This window comes from Pelobates fuscus, chromosome 3, assembly GCF_036172605.1.
Source record: "Pelobates fuscus isolate aPelFus1 chromosome 3, aPelFus1.pri, whole genome shotgun sequence".
NCBI classification, from domain to species: Eukaryota; Metazoa; Chordata; class Amphibia; order Anura; family Pelobatidae; genus Pelobates; species Pelobates fuscus.
The window spans coordinates 338867262-338884097 of record NC_086319.1 but is presented as its reverse complement, the minus strand read 5'-3'; the positions used below and the strand labels follow the sequence as shown (position 1 = coordinate 338884097).

The 16836-nt window shown below is 43.2% G+C and overlaps 1 protein-coding gene across 1 annotated transcript in view; it reads left to right on the top strand.

Moving 5' to 3' along the window:
- Positions 1-15853, top strand: part of RFX7 (regulatory factor X7) — a 122661-nt gene extending 106808 nt beyond the window's left edge. Inside the window, exons 8-9 of the mRNA XM_063449085.1 lie at positions 8009-8304; positions 12039-15853. Coding sequence (XP_063305155.1) covers positions 8009-8304; positions 12039-15290 — 3548 coding nt within the window. The 3' untranslated portion in view covers positions 15291-15853. The remainder of the gene's footprint in view (positions 1-8008; positions 8305-12038) is intronic.
- Positions 15854-16836: the final 983 nt, after the last annotated feature.

Sequence of the window (16836 nt, the reverse complement as noted above, 5' to 3'; positions counted from 1 at the left end):
CACCTGTGCAATAATCATGCTGTCTAATCAGCATCTTGATATGCCACACCTGTGAGGTGGATGGATTATCTCGGCAAAGGAGAAGTGCTCACTGACACAGATTTAGACAGATTTGTGAACAATATTTGAGAGAAATAGGCCTTTTGTGTGCATAGAAAAAGTCTTAGATCTTTGAGTTCAGCTCATGAAAAATGGGGGCAAAAACAAAAGTGTTGCGTTTATAATTTTGTTTAGTGTATATGCCTGTTGATTATATACTGTATATGCCTGGTATAGAGCCACTATTGTTTGATATGTAAAGAAATAGAGTGAATGGTGTTTTTCTTTTTTTTTTCAACTCTTTATTTAAATGTCGACTGGCACATTGCATCATATTTCTTTTGGCCTACGCAGAGGCCCAATCAATAGGATCATCTTAAAAGTTGCAATACAGAAAGGAAGGGTATGTTAGTGCATAGATAATACTTCTCAATCGGCTTGCGCAGAAGCCTTTCCGCCATATCTTTGTGTTGTGCCGAGTCCACATGTATTTAAATTTAAATTTCGTGAATGGTGTTTTTCTTTATGTATTCTTAGTGTTTTAAAATGTCACTGCTACCCTCTAGTGGCAAGTTGCAAAACTGCATCTAAGATTTGTATTAATCCTTGGTTATAAAAGGGAGAGGAAGTGATCAGTGGCTTGAAACAATACTATATTCTAAGTCAAGCATGTCAAACTCAAAGGCTAAATCGGACAAAGTTTACGTTTATGTGTGCCGCAATAAAACTTCAGTTTACATAGAAACTTAGGTTTATTGAGAAGTACGGTATGAAAAAAAGCTACGTAACTGACACTGGACGTCCTCACACTCGTAGGGCTGAAAGTAAACATAAGAGAAAATTTACTTTAAGGAGACGCACGCTTGTTTTAGTCCAACTACCTTGAAATGTTTGGTAAGGGGACTGAAATGGTAATTGTATGTTGTTGCCCAGCGGAGAAAAAAAACAAATGATTTTGAAGTCCTATGAGTGTGTTCTTCACTTTATTATTATTATTTTATTATTATTATTATTTTTATTTTTAAATTCTTTATTTTGTCGTGCATAAATGGTACATAAGTACCTATTCTGCCACAACAGCAGAGATAGGTCATACACAGGCATACATTTGTGTGACAGAGAGTTATTAACGATTATACAGCACTTTTTTTTGTGTGTATTTACTGCGTTTGATAGGGCATGCCAGAGGTTAAATGAGATCTTCCTAAGGTGTACAGGACATGTCAATGCTCGTGGGTTCTATCAAGCTTGAAATTGAGGTTGGATTTGTGGTTCTGGGGCTATGTGTGCAGAGAAGATGCTTTGGTTGTCGGTAGGTGTCATTATTATCTCAGAACCGTGTGTTTAGCAAACAGTACTATATAGTTCCTATTACTGGGATTAAATCCGATATGGGGTGCTGCCAAGCTGTGCTTAGGTCTCTCTTGTTGATCATGTGTGTGTTTGCCATCCCTTCAGTTGCGTTTCCATCTCAGTGTGGTGTTCAGTGATAGGTATGTACTGTTTGTTAGCGGGGGGGGAGTTGTCATCTCATCTATTGGGTGTGTGCGTGTTGGCACGGTGGTAGGTGTCTGTGGCGGAGTCGGGGGCCTTTGAGGTAGGTAGGTGTAGGTAGGAAACCCTATCGTTTGTGCCAGGATTTGAGCTGCGCTATGCTGTGCAACTTGGGAACTGATAAACTGGGGTATAAACAATCTTATCATAAGTATAGATATGAGTTTCTGTCGCTCGTTCCCTAATTTGAGATAAACAGATAAACAGGTAAAAAAAAAAACATTCTTATCGTTAGTGTCCGAAGAGCCCGGTCTCTGTGCAGTGTCCTTGGGGTTGTTTCTTTTAGCTGCATTCATGTGGACTGGTGGTGTGCCTGGGCAGCGCGTGTGGTAAAGGGGGCGCTGTTATCTGGGTCCCAGGTTCCCTCTAGGGTTTGTGCGTCCGCCGCTTTCAGCCCCAGAGTTTCAAGAGAGGTAAGTGTATGGGTAGTCCCGTTGTGCGTGATTATTTTATTATTTATGTAGCGCTGTACAATGGGTGGACTAGCAGACACATAATTGTGACAAGATGAACAGAGGGGACACAGGAACAGAGGGGTTGAGGGCCCTGCTCAATGAGCTTACATGCTAGAGGGAGTGGGGTATATGACACAAAGGCTATAAGTAGGAATAATGAAATACGGTAGGTTGCTAGAAAAGTAATCACTGAGAACTTAGTAGGTTATGTTTGACAGTTGCGGGGCCGGGAGGATGAAAACCCACTAACCGTTTAAATGATATGCTTTCTTGAAGAAGTGAGTTTTCAAATATTTTTTGAAGGAGTGGAGACTGGGTGAAAGTCTAACGGAGAAGGGAAGGGAGTTTCACAGAAGTGGTGCAGCCCTGGAGAAGTCTTGGAGGCGAGCATCAGATGTGGGAGTATGGACATAGGATAGACGTAGGTCTTCGGCAGAGCGCAGGGGCCTCGACAGGACATACTTGTGTATTAGGGAGGATAGGTAGGTTGGAGCAGCATTATGTGGGGACTTGAAAGCAAGCACCAGAATCTTAAATTGAGTCCTATATCTAACTGGAAGCCAATGTAGGGACTGACAGAGGGGGGAGGCGTGGGAGGTGCGGGCGGATAGAAAAATGAGCCTTGCCGCCGCATTCGTTATAGATTGCAGCGGTGCAATCTGGGAATACGTAAGACCACTGAGAAGGGGATTGCAGTAGTCAAGGCGAGAGAGAACAACTGCATGGACCAGCACCATAGCTGTGTCTGGTGTTAAATAGGGACGGATGCGAGCTATGTTTTTGAAATGGTAGCGGCAGGATTTGGCTAACGACTGGACATGAGGGGTGAAGGAGAGGTCTGAGTCAAAGAAAACACCTAGGCAGTGAGCCTGCGAGGTAGAGGTGATGGTGGCGCCGTTGACTTGGAGGGAGACAGCCATGGGAGTAGCAACACTTGAGGGAGGAAAGACCAGAAGTTCTGTTTTGGACAGGTTCAGTTTAAGGAAGTGAGCAGCCATCCAGTTGGAAATAGCAGAGTGACAATCAGAGACAAGAGTCCAGATGAGCGGAGAGAGATCTGTAGAGGACAAGTAGATTTGTGTGTCATCTGCATATTTTTATTATGTTATTTATATAGCGACAACAAACTCCGCAACACTTTACAGTGGGTGGACGAACAAACCTGTAGTTGTAACCAGACGAGTTGGACACACAGGAACAGAGGGGTTGAGGGCCCTGCTCAATGAGCTAACGCCAGCAGGGAGGGGTGGAAGAGGCAGAGCCAGAGAAAGAAACACTGAAAGAGCACTGGGAGAGGTAGGAGGAGCACCAGGAGAGAGCAGTATCCCATAGACCGAGATTACGGCGAATGAGAAGAAGCTGTTGATGATCAACAGTGTCAAAGGCAGCATAGAGATCAAGGAGAATTAGGATAGAGTAATGACGACGAGATTTAGCAACAATTAAATCGTTGGATACTTTGGTCACAGCTGCTTTGGCTGAGATCATCAAACTTGATGATATCAGCCAATCCGATGCTTTACCATTGGAAGGCTATTGTGCATGTGTGGCAAAACACTGTGCAGCCAATCAGCATCTCCATGGGGAGCATTCAGTGTCTCCATGCAGACCCAATCTAATACACTGCCCCCTCCCCCCCATTCTAATACACTGCCCACAAATCCAATACATAGCCCCCCCTCCATCCAATCTAATACACTGTCCCTTAATCTAATACACTACCCCTCCTCCCTCCACTGTAATTGAATACACTGTCCCTCCTCCCAGCATTCTAATTCAATACACTGTCCCCCTCCATCCCCCAAATGAATACATTGCCCTCCTCCCAATTTAACACACTGCCCCCCTCCCCCAATTTAATACACTGCCCCCTCCCTCCCCCAATTTAATACACTGCCCCCTCCTTCCTTCAAATTAATACACTGCCCCCCTTCCCAATTGAACACACTACACAGGAACGTCCCCCACACCCCTCTTCCCCTACCTTAAGATGAGCTGCCCGTCCTCCAGTCCATCCTTGCTCTTCTCTGCTCAAGCAGGCCAGACACTCCTCTGGCACTGCAAACAGGAGGGAAGGAGCACGCGATCGACCGTGGGAGGAAAGACAAAAATCAGACAGGAAATACCTTTCCTGTTTTGCGGCTGGTCGCAGCCACAACACAAAGTGGGCACGTGGGGGGGGGGGGGGGGGGGTGGGGGGGGGGGGGTAGAAGGGTACAGAATAAAGAAGAGGGTGGGGAAAGGGACCAATACAATCAAGGCAGTCAATATAAACAGTCTTGGCGGCATAGTTACTCAGATATTACAAGGTGATACAGCAAGGTGATAAAACATTGGTACCCAGAATCATAGCCAACTCCCATACAAGTAGATATACACCATTCGATTTAAAGCAAAATTAACAGTGGGGACAATAGGTAACCGTGTTCAGAGGTCCAGGGCGTCCTCTCATATAACGTGGAAGTGGTGATATTTCGTAAGACCTGTGATGTTTGGGGAGTGATTCCCTTAGTCGCGTCGTCAGTGGATGTGGTTCAGTGAATCAGCTCTACAAACGGTTTCCAGACCATTACAGTCTGTGCTCTGTGCGCGTGGGAGGTGGAAGCTAGTAGTTCATAGTTATAATAGTGAGTTATCCTATCTAGCAGTTCATTTCGGGAAGGGCACCTAGTGGCTTTCCAATTTTGGGCTATTAGATGTCGAGCTGCTAGAATTACTAGGGAAGCTATCTTTTTATCTGGGTAGGGAAGATCAATAGGAGTGTTAATGTCGGTGCCAAGGGTTCTTTATGGTGAATTAATTGTTGCAGGAGTAAGTGGACTTGCGTCCAGAGCGGTGAGATCTTTTTACACTCCCACCATATGTGCATCATGTTGCCTATGTCTGTCAAGCATCTCTAGCATTTTGGGCTTGTATTGGGGTATATCTGGTGTAGTCTCTGTGGTGTGAGGTACCATCTGTATATCACCTTTTTATGCGCTTCCACGTGTGAAAAGCAGGAGGTGAGGCCTGAAAGAGCAGTTAGTGCCGAAAGCCAGTGCGTGTCTGTAAGTGTTGGCATTCCCTCCTTTAAAATGCAGTTTTAAAGTAAGAGAGGAAGAAATATTATCCTAAAATAAATTGAAAAGGCATGTACATAGTGAGCACTTTTGGAAGCTACGGAAATATATATTAGAAATAAAAATAACATTATAAATCATTATTAATTAAATGCTGAATATGTTTCAACTGATAAAAATAGTCTACCTATGCTTCTCTTATTTCTGGCTCTTCCAGGGAAGCTTTTTATGAAAGCTTTAATCTCACATAGCCTGACACATGCCGTGATTAACACTTTGTTTACTGGCTCACCACAAGATAGGGACAAGTTAACAGATTTTTTTTTTCAGGAAGTGTGTAGGGAGGCTGAGTGAGTCGCATCCAGGGGAGGTGTGGCTAGAGTCACACAGCCATTAGAGAAGTTTCTTGCTCTTTTACAGAGTTTATATCTGAAACGACACTGGACATCCTCGCACGTTGCACGAGTACGTCCAGTGTCTTTGAAATCCTCATAAGAAAGCATTGAATTAATACCTTCCTATGATGAAGGCAAATGTGCACTTGCACATTGTTACCCCATCGTGGTGATGTCGAAGGAGGCGGAGATTGATCCAGTGTCATTGCCACGGGGTGAGGGGCAGGAGGCAAAGTGACACTGTATTGTTAGAAATACTGTTTTGTATTCCTGACACTATAGTGTTTCTTTAATTCAGCAGTGAGAATGCATTGGCAGGATATAAACTCAATATATATTCCAAAACCACTTAATTGAGCTGACATGATTTAAACCTCCGTTAGAGGTATGAAGCTTGTAAAGTGGACCTATTGTGCAGAAAAATTATTTGTATCCCTTAGAAACTGCATTAAATTAAATTTTTTATTTAGTTTTTTCTAGTAACATATAAAAATAAAATCTAATCATTAGTTTTTTTTTATTGATCCACTCGTCCCCCCTTAAGGCTAAATTGCAAAAACCACAGACGCTGACATCCCCATTTTGTGTGAAGTGACCCAGGGTTGGACCTAAAGGTCTGAAGTTTTACTTTGTGGGCGCTGCCATCTTTTACTTCACGCAGCTCTTTATCTTAGGAGATTCCTGCAAGGCCACGGGATCATTTGTAGACCACCTCTTTCCGATGGATGTGAAAAGAAGCCTGACTCCCACAGTTGTCAGTAGCTGACAGCAGAAGCTTTGCCTTTTTGTCTGCTTTATGTCTCACTATAAGACTGTATTATGATCTCTTCTTAAATTCCAACACAATCTATGAATTTTTCATAAAATTTATTTTATTTAATTTGACATCGTGATACGTTTTTACCTGCAACGGGGATAAGGCAGCAGTCATGGCGGCACTGAAGGGAACGTCGCCATACAAATTTGAGAGCATGGTGCTTACTTTGTACGCTGACCTTTCTGGAGACACACTTAAATGGAGAAAATCCCTGCAACCCTTCACGACATTGCTCCGCAACAGAGACACTCGATATCGATGGCGCTCCCCACGAATGCTACAGGTCCTGCAGGGCGATGTTACCCATGTGGTTCGAGATCTGACAGAGGCAGCCGCTCTACTAGAGGTCCTAGGCCTCCCGCAGGACTCTTTATCCAGGCCCGGCTAACGCGGCACTTCAGCGCTACCACATACCTGGGAAATGAAAGTTACCTCTTTTGTCCCGGCGGCCACCTACAAGGCAGCCGCAACCTGAACAGTCGCAATGATTTACGTTTTTATTGTTCGCTTTGTTACACGCTCTCAGACACTTGACTTACACAAGTCCATACACCTCAGCAAAGGGCCACTAAGGCTAGAATTTAGCTCCTCAACCCCCCACCCCTACAACCCAGACGACCAACCAACAGCTCAAGCAACACCCAGGGGCGTAAAATTACCGCAGCTATAAGTCTACTATCCCACAGCCAAAGACAAATGCCAAGCCCATAAGGTCAGGCTCCGGAGGATAGACTAGCTCTAGCGACACCCACAAACCAATACTACTCTAATCATAATCGTTTTGGTTTCCTCCTAACCATCAAACATACATTTTTTAAATTTTATTTTACTTTTAATGACCCCCACACTCAACCTCTAGCCACAGAACACCTAGAGTCACACGGTCACTGTAGAACCTTGCAATTGACAACGTGACATACGGCCACCCCACACGAAGGCCACTTAACAGATTGTATACGATGTACCGACCCCAGCGTTCTAATAACCTAAAAATACTCACCTCAGTGTATAAGACACATATAACACAGTCTCTGTAATGTTGTATGCAAACCGTGTATTAATATTGTTTGTAAGATTTTGGCAACTTACTGCTTATCTCCCAACATTGAGGTGAGCAAAAAGACAAACTACTTTAACATTTATTTTCCTCCAGTAGTGCCTTAGCCTGTTAAAGAGAACACTTCATGGTGTACTTGACTTTCTCCTTTTTAATGCAGTATAAAGCTAAACATTTTAAAGGAACTCTCCAGTGCCAGGAAAACAAATCCGTTTTCCTGGCACTGCAGAATCCTGACATACCCCCCATCCCATGTTACAACCCCTTCAGTGACTTACCTGAATCCAGCGCTGATGTCCCTCGGCGCTGGGTCAGGCTCCCCCGACGTCAGCCGGTGGGGGAGACCTAATGTTGCATGCGTGGCAATGGCTGCGCGCGCCCATTAGACCTCCCCATAAGAAAGCGTTATTCAATGCTTTAGAAAAACTGCAATAATTACACTTGCAGGGTTATGGGTGATAGTTGTTTTTGTGCAGAAAGGCATTTACCCTGTTTCTCCCAAGAGTACATACGAGAAACATTGTATGGTTAATATTTGCTAAAGCCTTGCTTGGTTGTTCACACTTTTCTGTATTGTGTCTTTTTAATTCTATTTAATTAGCTTTTTTTTGTTTTGTTTTGTTTGTTTGAAGGATTAAAAGGAATTACCCAGACGTCTGCATTTGTCCCCATGTCTGAAAGTAATATATACCACCCCCAAGTGAAGACCCTGGCTTCTCCTGTAGATGCTAAACAACAGTTACAGAGGAAAATCCAGAAAAAACAGCAGGAGCAGAAGCTTCAATCACCTTTGCCAGGGGAACTGCAAGTGAAGAAAGCAGACGGAACGGCTAACAATGGAATCCACAGTATCTGTAATGGGAGTCCTGCCATCCTTTCCCCTCAGCCTATTGGTATTGTAGTGGCAGCGGTCCCGAGCCCAATTCCGGTAATTACCTTTTGTTATTTTTTTTTTATTATTATTATTTTTTATTGTTATTATTTTTTAATCAAACAAGTCTTATTGGAGCTAGGAATTGTAAAAATGCACAAATATTTTTTTCATCACAAATTACATTACATTGCTCCTTGCCCACATTAATGTATTGTGCCCCAAGAATTACTAATCCCTATAGCAAACTGTGACCTACCCCACTCCTCTTGTTTTGTTATATAGAGCCTTACCTAGCTCTATGTTTTTCCTCACTCCTGGATAATAAATATCATTGCAATTTTCTATATTGTAATTTTCTTGACCTTGCCATTTTTTCTTGTTGGCATTATGATATTTGTTTGAATAATGTTTTTTTGAAAGGGACACTTATTAATGTGGTTTTGATGCTAGTAGGCTGTGGATGAAATACTTCCTATTTTCGTTAAACCATATTTTAAACAGTAGTGGATTAGATGATACCCAAAGTCCACCCTTCAGCTCGGGACGCAATAGTGTGAAACTTTCCCTTCCTCATTTTCTGTCCAAGTGATTGACAGCTGCCATGCAGTAAGATGGTCTGAGGACTGAGGCAAAGGAAGATTTGTGCTTGCCAAATCTCCATAATCCTTTTGACATGTATGATTCTCCGTTGTTCTTCTAGTGCAGCCATAATGAGACAGGCTCGTGAAACCCCAATGTTCACAACGCATCATTGCATGGTGCCCAGTACTGATCTGTCACATTTCACACCATTGGGAACAAGTTCCCAGGCTTTCCTATTCTATCTACAGATGGATTGCTAATTGACTAATCTTAAGTGTATCGACATATCGATTTTGTTTTATTGGATAATCTCAAAATATCAACATGTAACTTTACTCTATTGAGATTTGTATAGTGTATGTTGTGTATTTCTGCTAATGTGTAGGCTGCTTTGGGTCACTAGATGTGAATAACCATAAGTTTGCAGTTTTGTACAAGTGAGCACAGGAACTCCAAATGTGCTTTCTTTTTCTCCTTCAGCAATTAATGAAATATATTTTAGAGTAAAGTCACTTTTACATTATTATTTTTTTTTTTATTATTTTTTTTATATTTTGTTTGTAAAACTGGTGACTCACGGTATACTACACTCCACTATACAGCACCTTAGGTATATTTTAGAACATGGGCATAAAAGGGACACGTAAAAGTCACCAAAGCAACTTTAGCTCAATAAAGCAGTTTTGGTGTATAGATCATGCCCCTGCAGTTTTGCTGCTTACTTGTCTGCCATTTAGGAATTAGGTCACTATTGTTTCTGTTTATGCAGCCCTAGTCACACACCCCTGGCTGTGACTGACACAGCCTGCATAAAAACAAAATTCAATCATGTGACGTGTTTACTTTAGAAGTGTTTGTCTTCTGCTCTGTTAATTGAATGTAACCTCACAAAGTTGGCTAATGTAGGTAGTGTACAGAGCAGGAGATAAGAAGTTCTAAAATAAAATTTGGGAAATGTGTAAGCAGACTGTGTGTGAGTCGCAGCCAGGTGAGGTTTGGCTAATGCTGGATAAATAATGTGATTTAAGGAACACTATAGTCACCAGAACCACTACAGCTTGATGTAGTTGTTCTGGTGTGTATAGCCTGTCCCTGCAGGCATTTCAGTGTAAACACTGCTTTTTCAGCAAAAAGGCAGTGTTTACATTGCTGTTTAATAACAACTCTAGTGTCAGTCACTCAAACTGCCACTAGAGAGTTCTGGGTCACTACACCACGTGCAGCCTCCATGTTCACGGTCTCCAAGCTCTGCATTGAGGCACTGAATGTTCCTTGTAGAGATTCATTAATTCAGTGCATCTCTGTAAGGAGATGCGGATTGGCACATTTGCTCCGCATGCACAAAATTCTCCCAATGCTTTCCTAAGGGAAAGCATTGGCTTAGGTGAGATCATAAAGATTGATAATCTCAGCTATGGAGGTGGGACCAGCAGTGGCAAAACTGGCACACTGACAGTCGTGGGAAAAAAGGTGTGTAAAACCTCTTCCACATGCGATCGTAGGGGGCAGGTGCCTACACGCACACACTCTAAGAGACTCACATACACACTCATGCTGACAGGCTCACACACTCACTCTGACAACAGGCTTGCATGCACATGGTCAAGCTCGCACACACACACACACACACACTCATTCGGAAAGGCACAGACTCACACACATACACAAACACTCACTCTGACAGGCTCACACAGACACTCACTCTGACAGGCTCACACAGACACACACTCCGACAGGCTCACACAGACACACACTCCGACAGGCTCACACAGACACACACTCCGACAGGCTCACACAGACACACACTCTGACAGGCTCACACAGACACAGACACACACTCTGACAGACACAGACACACACTCTGACAGACACAGACACACACTCTGACAGACACAGACACACACTCTGACAGACACAGACTCACACATACACTGACAGACAGACTCACACATACACTGACAGACAGACTCACACATACACTGACAGACAGACTCACACGTACACTGACAGACAGACTCACACGTACACTGACAGACAGACTCACACGTACACTGACAGACAGACTCACACGTACACTGACAGACAGACTCACACGTACACTGACAGACAGACTCACACGTACACTGACAGACAGACTCACACGTACACTGACAGACAGACTCACACGTACTCTGGCGGGCACACGTACTCTGGCGGGCACACGTACTCTGACGGGCACACGTACTCTGGCGGGCACACGTACTCTGGCGGGCACACGTACTCTGGCGGGCACACGTACTCTGGCGGGCACACGTACTCTGGCGGGCACACGTACTCTGGCGGGCACACGTACTCTGGCGGGCACGCTCTCACACACACACACACTGACTCACTCACTCTGGCAGGCTCTCACACACATACACACACTGACTCACTCACTCTGGCAGGCTCTCACACACATACGCACACTGACTCACTCACTCTGGCAGGCTCTCACACACATACGCACACTGACTCACTCACTCTGGCAGGCTCTCACACACATACGCACACTGACTCACTCACTCTGGCAGGCTCTCACACACATACACACACTGACTCACTCACTCTGGCAGGCTCTCACACACATACGCACACTGACTCATTTACTCTGGCAGGCTCTCACACACATACGCACACTGACTCATTTACTCTGGCAGGCTCTCACACACATACACACACTGACTCATTTACTCTGGCAGGCTCTCACACACATACACACACTGACTCATTTACTCTGGCAGGCTCTCACACACATACACACACTGACTCACTCACTCTGGCAGGCTCTCACACACACACATACACACACCGACTCACTCACTCTGGAAGGCTCTTTTTGTTTTAATTGAAACCCACTCAGCCTTGTTACTGTTGGGAGAGTTGAGTGGGTTTTTCCCTGGGGTTCAGTCGGGCTGCGGTCTTTCTGTGTGCGGGGTAGCAGCAATCTTACTGAAGCTCCTCTCTGCTCCCTCGCGCTCTCTGTAATGATGCCGGGGCCGGAGTGACGTCATATTCCAGCTCCTGGCATCATTAGACCGCGCGAGAGAGCAGAGAGGAGCTGCAGGCAGAGTACTGCTCCCTTGCGCGCCGCCTACAATCCCTCCTCCCCCCCCCCAACATTATGCTATGTTGTGTTTATAACTGTTTCTTATTGTAACTTAATGATTTTGTTTGTTATTAAACAGGTACAAAGAAACAGGCCACTTGTGACCTCACCAAGTCCCGTGGGTTCATCAGACGGAAAGGTTTTACCATTGAACGTGCAGGTGGTCACTCAGCACATGCAGTCTGTAAAGCAGTCGCCAAAGACTCCCCAAAATATCCCAGCCAGTCCTGTCGGTGATCGGTCTGCTCGACATCGCTACCCTCAGATCTTGCCTAAGCCAGCCACTTCTAATGCTCTGACGATCCGTTCACCCACCACTGTGGTTTTTACAAGTAGCCCAATCAAAACTGTGGTTCCAGCTCCACATGTTAGCTCACTGAATGTAGTGAAAATGACTACAATATCTCTTGCTCCTAGCAATGCTGGCACTCCATTGAAACAAAGCCCTTCTGTGAGTAGCAGTACGGGTACACCAGATGATACAAGGACTGTTCCTCATATCAGAAATGGTTCTGTTGTTTCATTACAGTCTCCTGTGCCTAGGATGGGCACACCTTCTGCATCATTCGTGGAAGTCAAAACAGAACCTGAGATACAGACAGAGGAGAATTCAGTACAGTGCCAAGAGACCCTTGAGGGTTCTAAATCTAGAAGAGCTACGCCTGTTATGTCTTTCACGCACAAACTCAATCAGGATAGTATTAGTGTTAAATCTTCCCAAGATGCTGCACGTGAAATGCAGACTATCAAAGCCCTTGATCAGCGAGCTGAAGGAACAAGGACCAAATGTAAAAGCCGTTCCTTCGAAGGAACATCTCCTTCTCCAGCCAGCAGTAATCAAACTCTGACTTTATGTGTTACACCCCAAAATCTATTTAACAATCACTCAAGTCCTATTGCTAATATTGACCCAGCTGGAAAAGACATCAGATTGTGTGATAAGAGTCCAAGAAAACGATTGCAAAGTACTTCACAGGACTCTCAAATACCACCAGCGAAAAAATCACTTACTGGCAACTTATCATTAACTGCAGAATGTCCAAAGCCAGGAGGTCTTAGCGGGAAGAAAACTCCTAAATCGCTGTCAACAAAATGTGATGCCATAGCGGTTACTTTAGTACCCAGCAAAGGGACTCCACAAGGAAATGCCACCGTGGTAACAAATTATCCCTTGAGTTGTGTTGTTGAAAAGAGCACTGATCCACAGCAAGAACTAGTGGTTACGTCTCAGGATTTTAAAGTAAAGCTAGAGGGTAGTGTGTTTAAGTTTGTCAGTGATTCAAAGGCAGAAAACTCCTTTAATCAAAATGCATGGCAGCAAATTGTTGAAAGTTCAGATTTTACATCTGTAAATTGTGAGCAGTCTCAAACTATTGGTGTTATGGACATACCTGGAACTTCGGATGCTGAGAACCTGCAAAAGTCTGTGTGGGAGCAAGCAGACTTCGAAGGATTACAGCAGGACACATACAGCCAGCAACTCGAAGATTCGTCATTGAATCAGCTACAAGCACATTCTTCTAACCAGTTACCTCAGCGTTCGGATCTGACAGATCCTCCAACAAGTGAGAACTTCTTTTGTTTTGATGATGACCTCACGCAGGACAGCATTGTTGAGGAATTGGTGCTCATGGAAGAGCAAATGGCAATGAACAATTCTCAGAACTATGGAAGTTTAGGAATGGTGCTCCAGAGTCAAGCCACAGCCACCCATGGTACACCCGTCCCCACTCATTCAAGTAATTCCCATTTCTATCATTCAGTACATAGCAGTGGAACTCCAGTTCATACACCCACTCCAACCCCAACACCTACTCCTACCTTAACTCCAACACCAACATCAGAAATGATTTCTGGTTCTCAGAGTTTGTCCAGAGAAAGCCCATGCTCCCGATTAGCTCAGACTACACCTGTAGATAGTGCATTAGGAAGTAGCCGACATACACCAGTTGGAACACCACATTCTAACTGCAGCAGTAGTGTTCCTCCAAGTCCAGTAGAATGCAGAAATCCATTTGCATTCACACCTATAAGCTCCAGCAACTCTTATCATGATGCTAGCATTGTCTCAAGTAGCCCAGTGAAACCAATGCAGAGGCCTATGGCTACTCACCCAGACAAAACCAAGTTAGAGTGGATGAATAATGGCTATAGTGCTGTTGGAAATCCATCCGTTTCTAGTCATAGTATTCTTCCAAGTTATAAAGAGCTGGTAGAGGACAGTTTCAGAAAGCCACATGCATTTGCAGTGCCTGGTCAATCCTATCAGTCTCAATCCAGAAACCATGACAATCACTTTGGCCGATTGACGCCAGTGTCACCAATACAGCATCAGCTGTCCTCTGTAAGTAGTACCAACAAACAAGAAGGCTTTGCAGTCCCTGCTCCCTTAGACAACAAATCAACAAATGCATCTGGAAACAACAATTTCAGGTGCCGCAGTGTGAGCCCAGCTGTTCACCGCCAACGTAATTTAAGTGGAAATACAAATTGCCCTGTTTCTAATGCGCCCCGATCTAATACGACTACTTTTGGAAACGTTATAACACCAGATATTCATAGCATGCTTACTAATGTCCAACCAGATACCAGTGCCAATACCATAGCTCAAAGGAGTCAGTCAGTCCCCCTGACGGTAATGATGCAGACTGCTTTCCCGTCTCTGCAGAAACAAAGTAATAGTAATACACAAAACATCACCCACGTTTTGTTAAGTAAACTGGATTCTGATCGAGACGATGCTGTTAGGGGATTGGGAATAAACAATATGCCTTCTAATTATACTGCAAGAATGAATCTTACTCAGATTTTGGAAACATCGCCCATGTTTTCTGGTGCCAATCAACAAAATATGATGAATTCCAGCACTTCAGCTTATGAATTCCAAACACCAGCTTACCTCACAAAAAACAGCAGTACTGATCAGATGACTTTTACTTCTGGAGACAGCCAAGCACAATCTGATATTGGAGAACAACAACTTGATTTCAACAGCACCGTCAAGGTCCTTTTAGATGGAGATGGCCTCCAAACCAACCAGCAGCTTGTAGTTCAAGTGGCTTCAGATTTGAACAATGCCTCTGATTTCTCCAGTGACATTCGGTTGTCTTCTGATCTCTCAGGCAGCATCAATGATCTGAACACTCTAGATCCAAATCTGTTGTTTGATCCTGGTCGACAACACGGACAGGATGACGATGCTACACTGGAGGAACTGAATAATGACCCTTTGTTTCAGCAGATCTGTAATGAATCTATTAACTCCATGACCTCACCTGGATTTGAATGGATGGAAAGCAAGGATCATCCTACAGTTGAAATGTTGGGTTAATCTTGTACTAAAATGTAGCACACTGTATCAAAAAGGCAGACTTTGTATTTGTCTTAATGGAAGTGCCTCCCGCAGCAGAAACATTTCTAATTATGAGATTTTCAAAAAGGTTTGCTGCACAAGTTATCTGTCTTTCATCTGTTCTTGACATGCTAGTCATATATCTGCAGTACTTGGGCAGTTAATGAGCCAGTATTAAGTCCATAAAAAAAAAAAAAAAAATCAGTTTTTGCCCATCTGTTGCGATTTTACTTCAGCTGATGGTCATTGATAGCCAGTTACACTAACAAACATGGTTTGTTTGTTTTGTTTTTTTTCTTTTTATTCTATCTATAAAAATTTAGACTGTAGAACATGCTGTTGCTGACAATACTCTGTATAAGAACTGCTGATGTCTTTGTGGCATAAACAATGAACAACTGCCCTCTTGGCTTGTTGAGTATGGTAGCTCGGTATCCACACGAATACCATATTGTTTGTGACATGTTCCAATTCAAAAGAAAGGAAGGTTGTTCTTGTTAAGGAAACATGACCATGAATGACACCTACATTATAACAAAAAAAGTGCACTAATATATATATATATATATATATATTTTTTTTTTTTATGTTTTTTTAACTTTTAACTTCGTGTGGCATTTTACAAGATTTTTTTTTTTTTCTGATGGATTTTTTTTTTCTTCCCCACATGAGCAAAAACATTAAAAAAAGAATATTATCCGGTGATGTAAGGATACATTACGTTTGAAAAGCGTGAGTAGGGTTTGATGGGAGTATCCTGTTGATGTTGTGGATGCTCTACAAGATCCTGTCCGCCTTGATTGGATCAGCAACCAATGTTAAGCACTGAGATTTCTAATATTTGTACATATTAGAAAGTGTGTCTTTTGTTGCATGTTTTTGTTTAACAATTTTTTTTTAATTTTTTTTTTTTGAGCGAGCTAGAAATGGGACTCTACAAATTGTCTTTGCGATTTCTTAATCCGTTTTACCTACTATTCTTGCATGCAGAGAGGCGACTACCCTCCTTTTCTAATTAGGGTGATAAGGAAGTTCTTTTAGGACACGGATGTAGCTCGTAGGAATATCTTTCCTGTGTAGTTTCTCTCTGTCACATTCTTCTCTTAACGTATGCAGAGGCTAAGGTGGCTGTTAGTTACCAACGTGGACAGTGTACTACAAAGGATTTTTTTTTATAATCAAACATGTCATTCAGAATTAAGAAGCGGTCACTGAAGGTTTAAATCCAAGGAAAAACAAAAACAAATGCATGTTAACCAATTTTAGCTGTGTGTGCAAGCTTGGGTATGTGAAAACTTCCTAAACCATTGTGCTATCTTCAACAGCACTTCATAAACTTACTTTCTGTCCACGATGAAGACTCAGAAAACTGAACACTGACCTATCCCAAAATCCCAGCCCAGCCTAAAGTCTAATGGAAGTTCGAGTTGTATAGCATAATAAATATGATTGTGTTTTATCTCCGCCAGCTTTTGTCGTTTTAAAATTTTTTTTTTTTTAAAGATGCAAAAGCAACAATTAACAT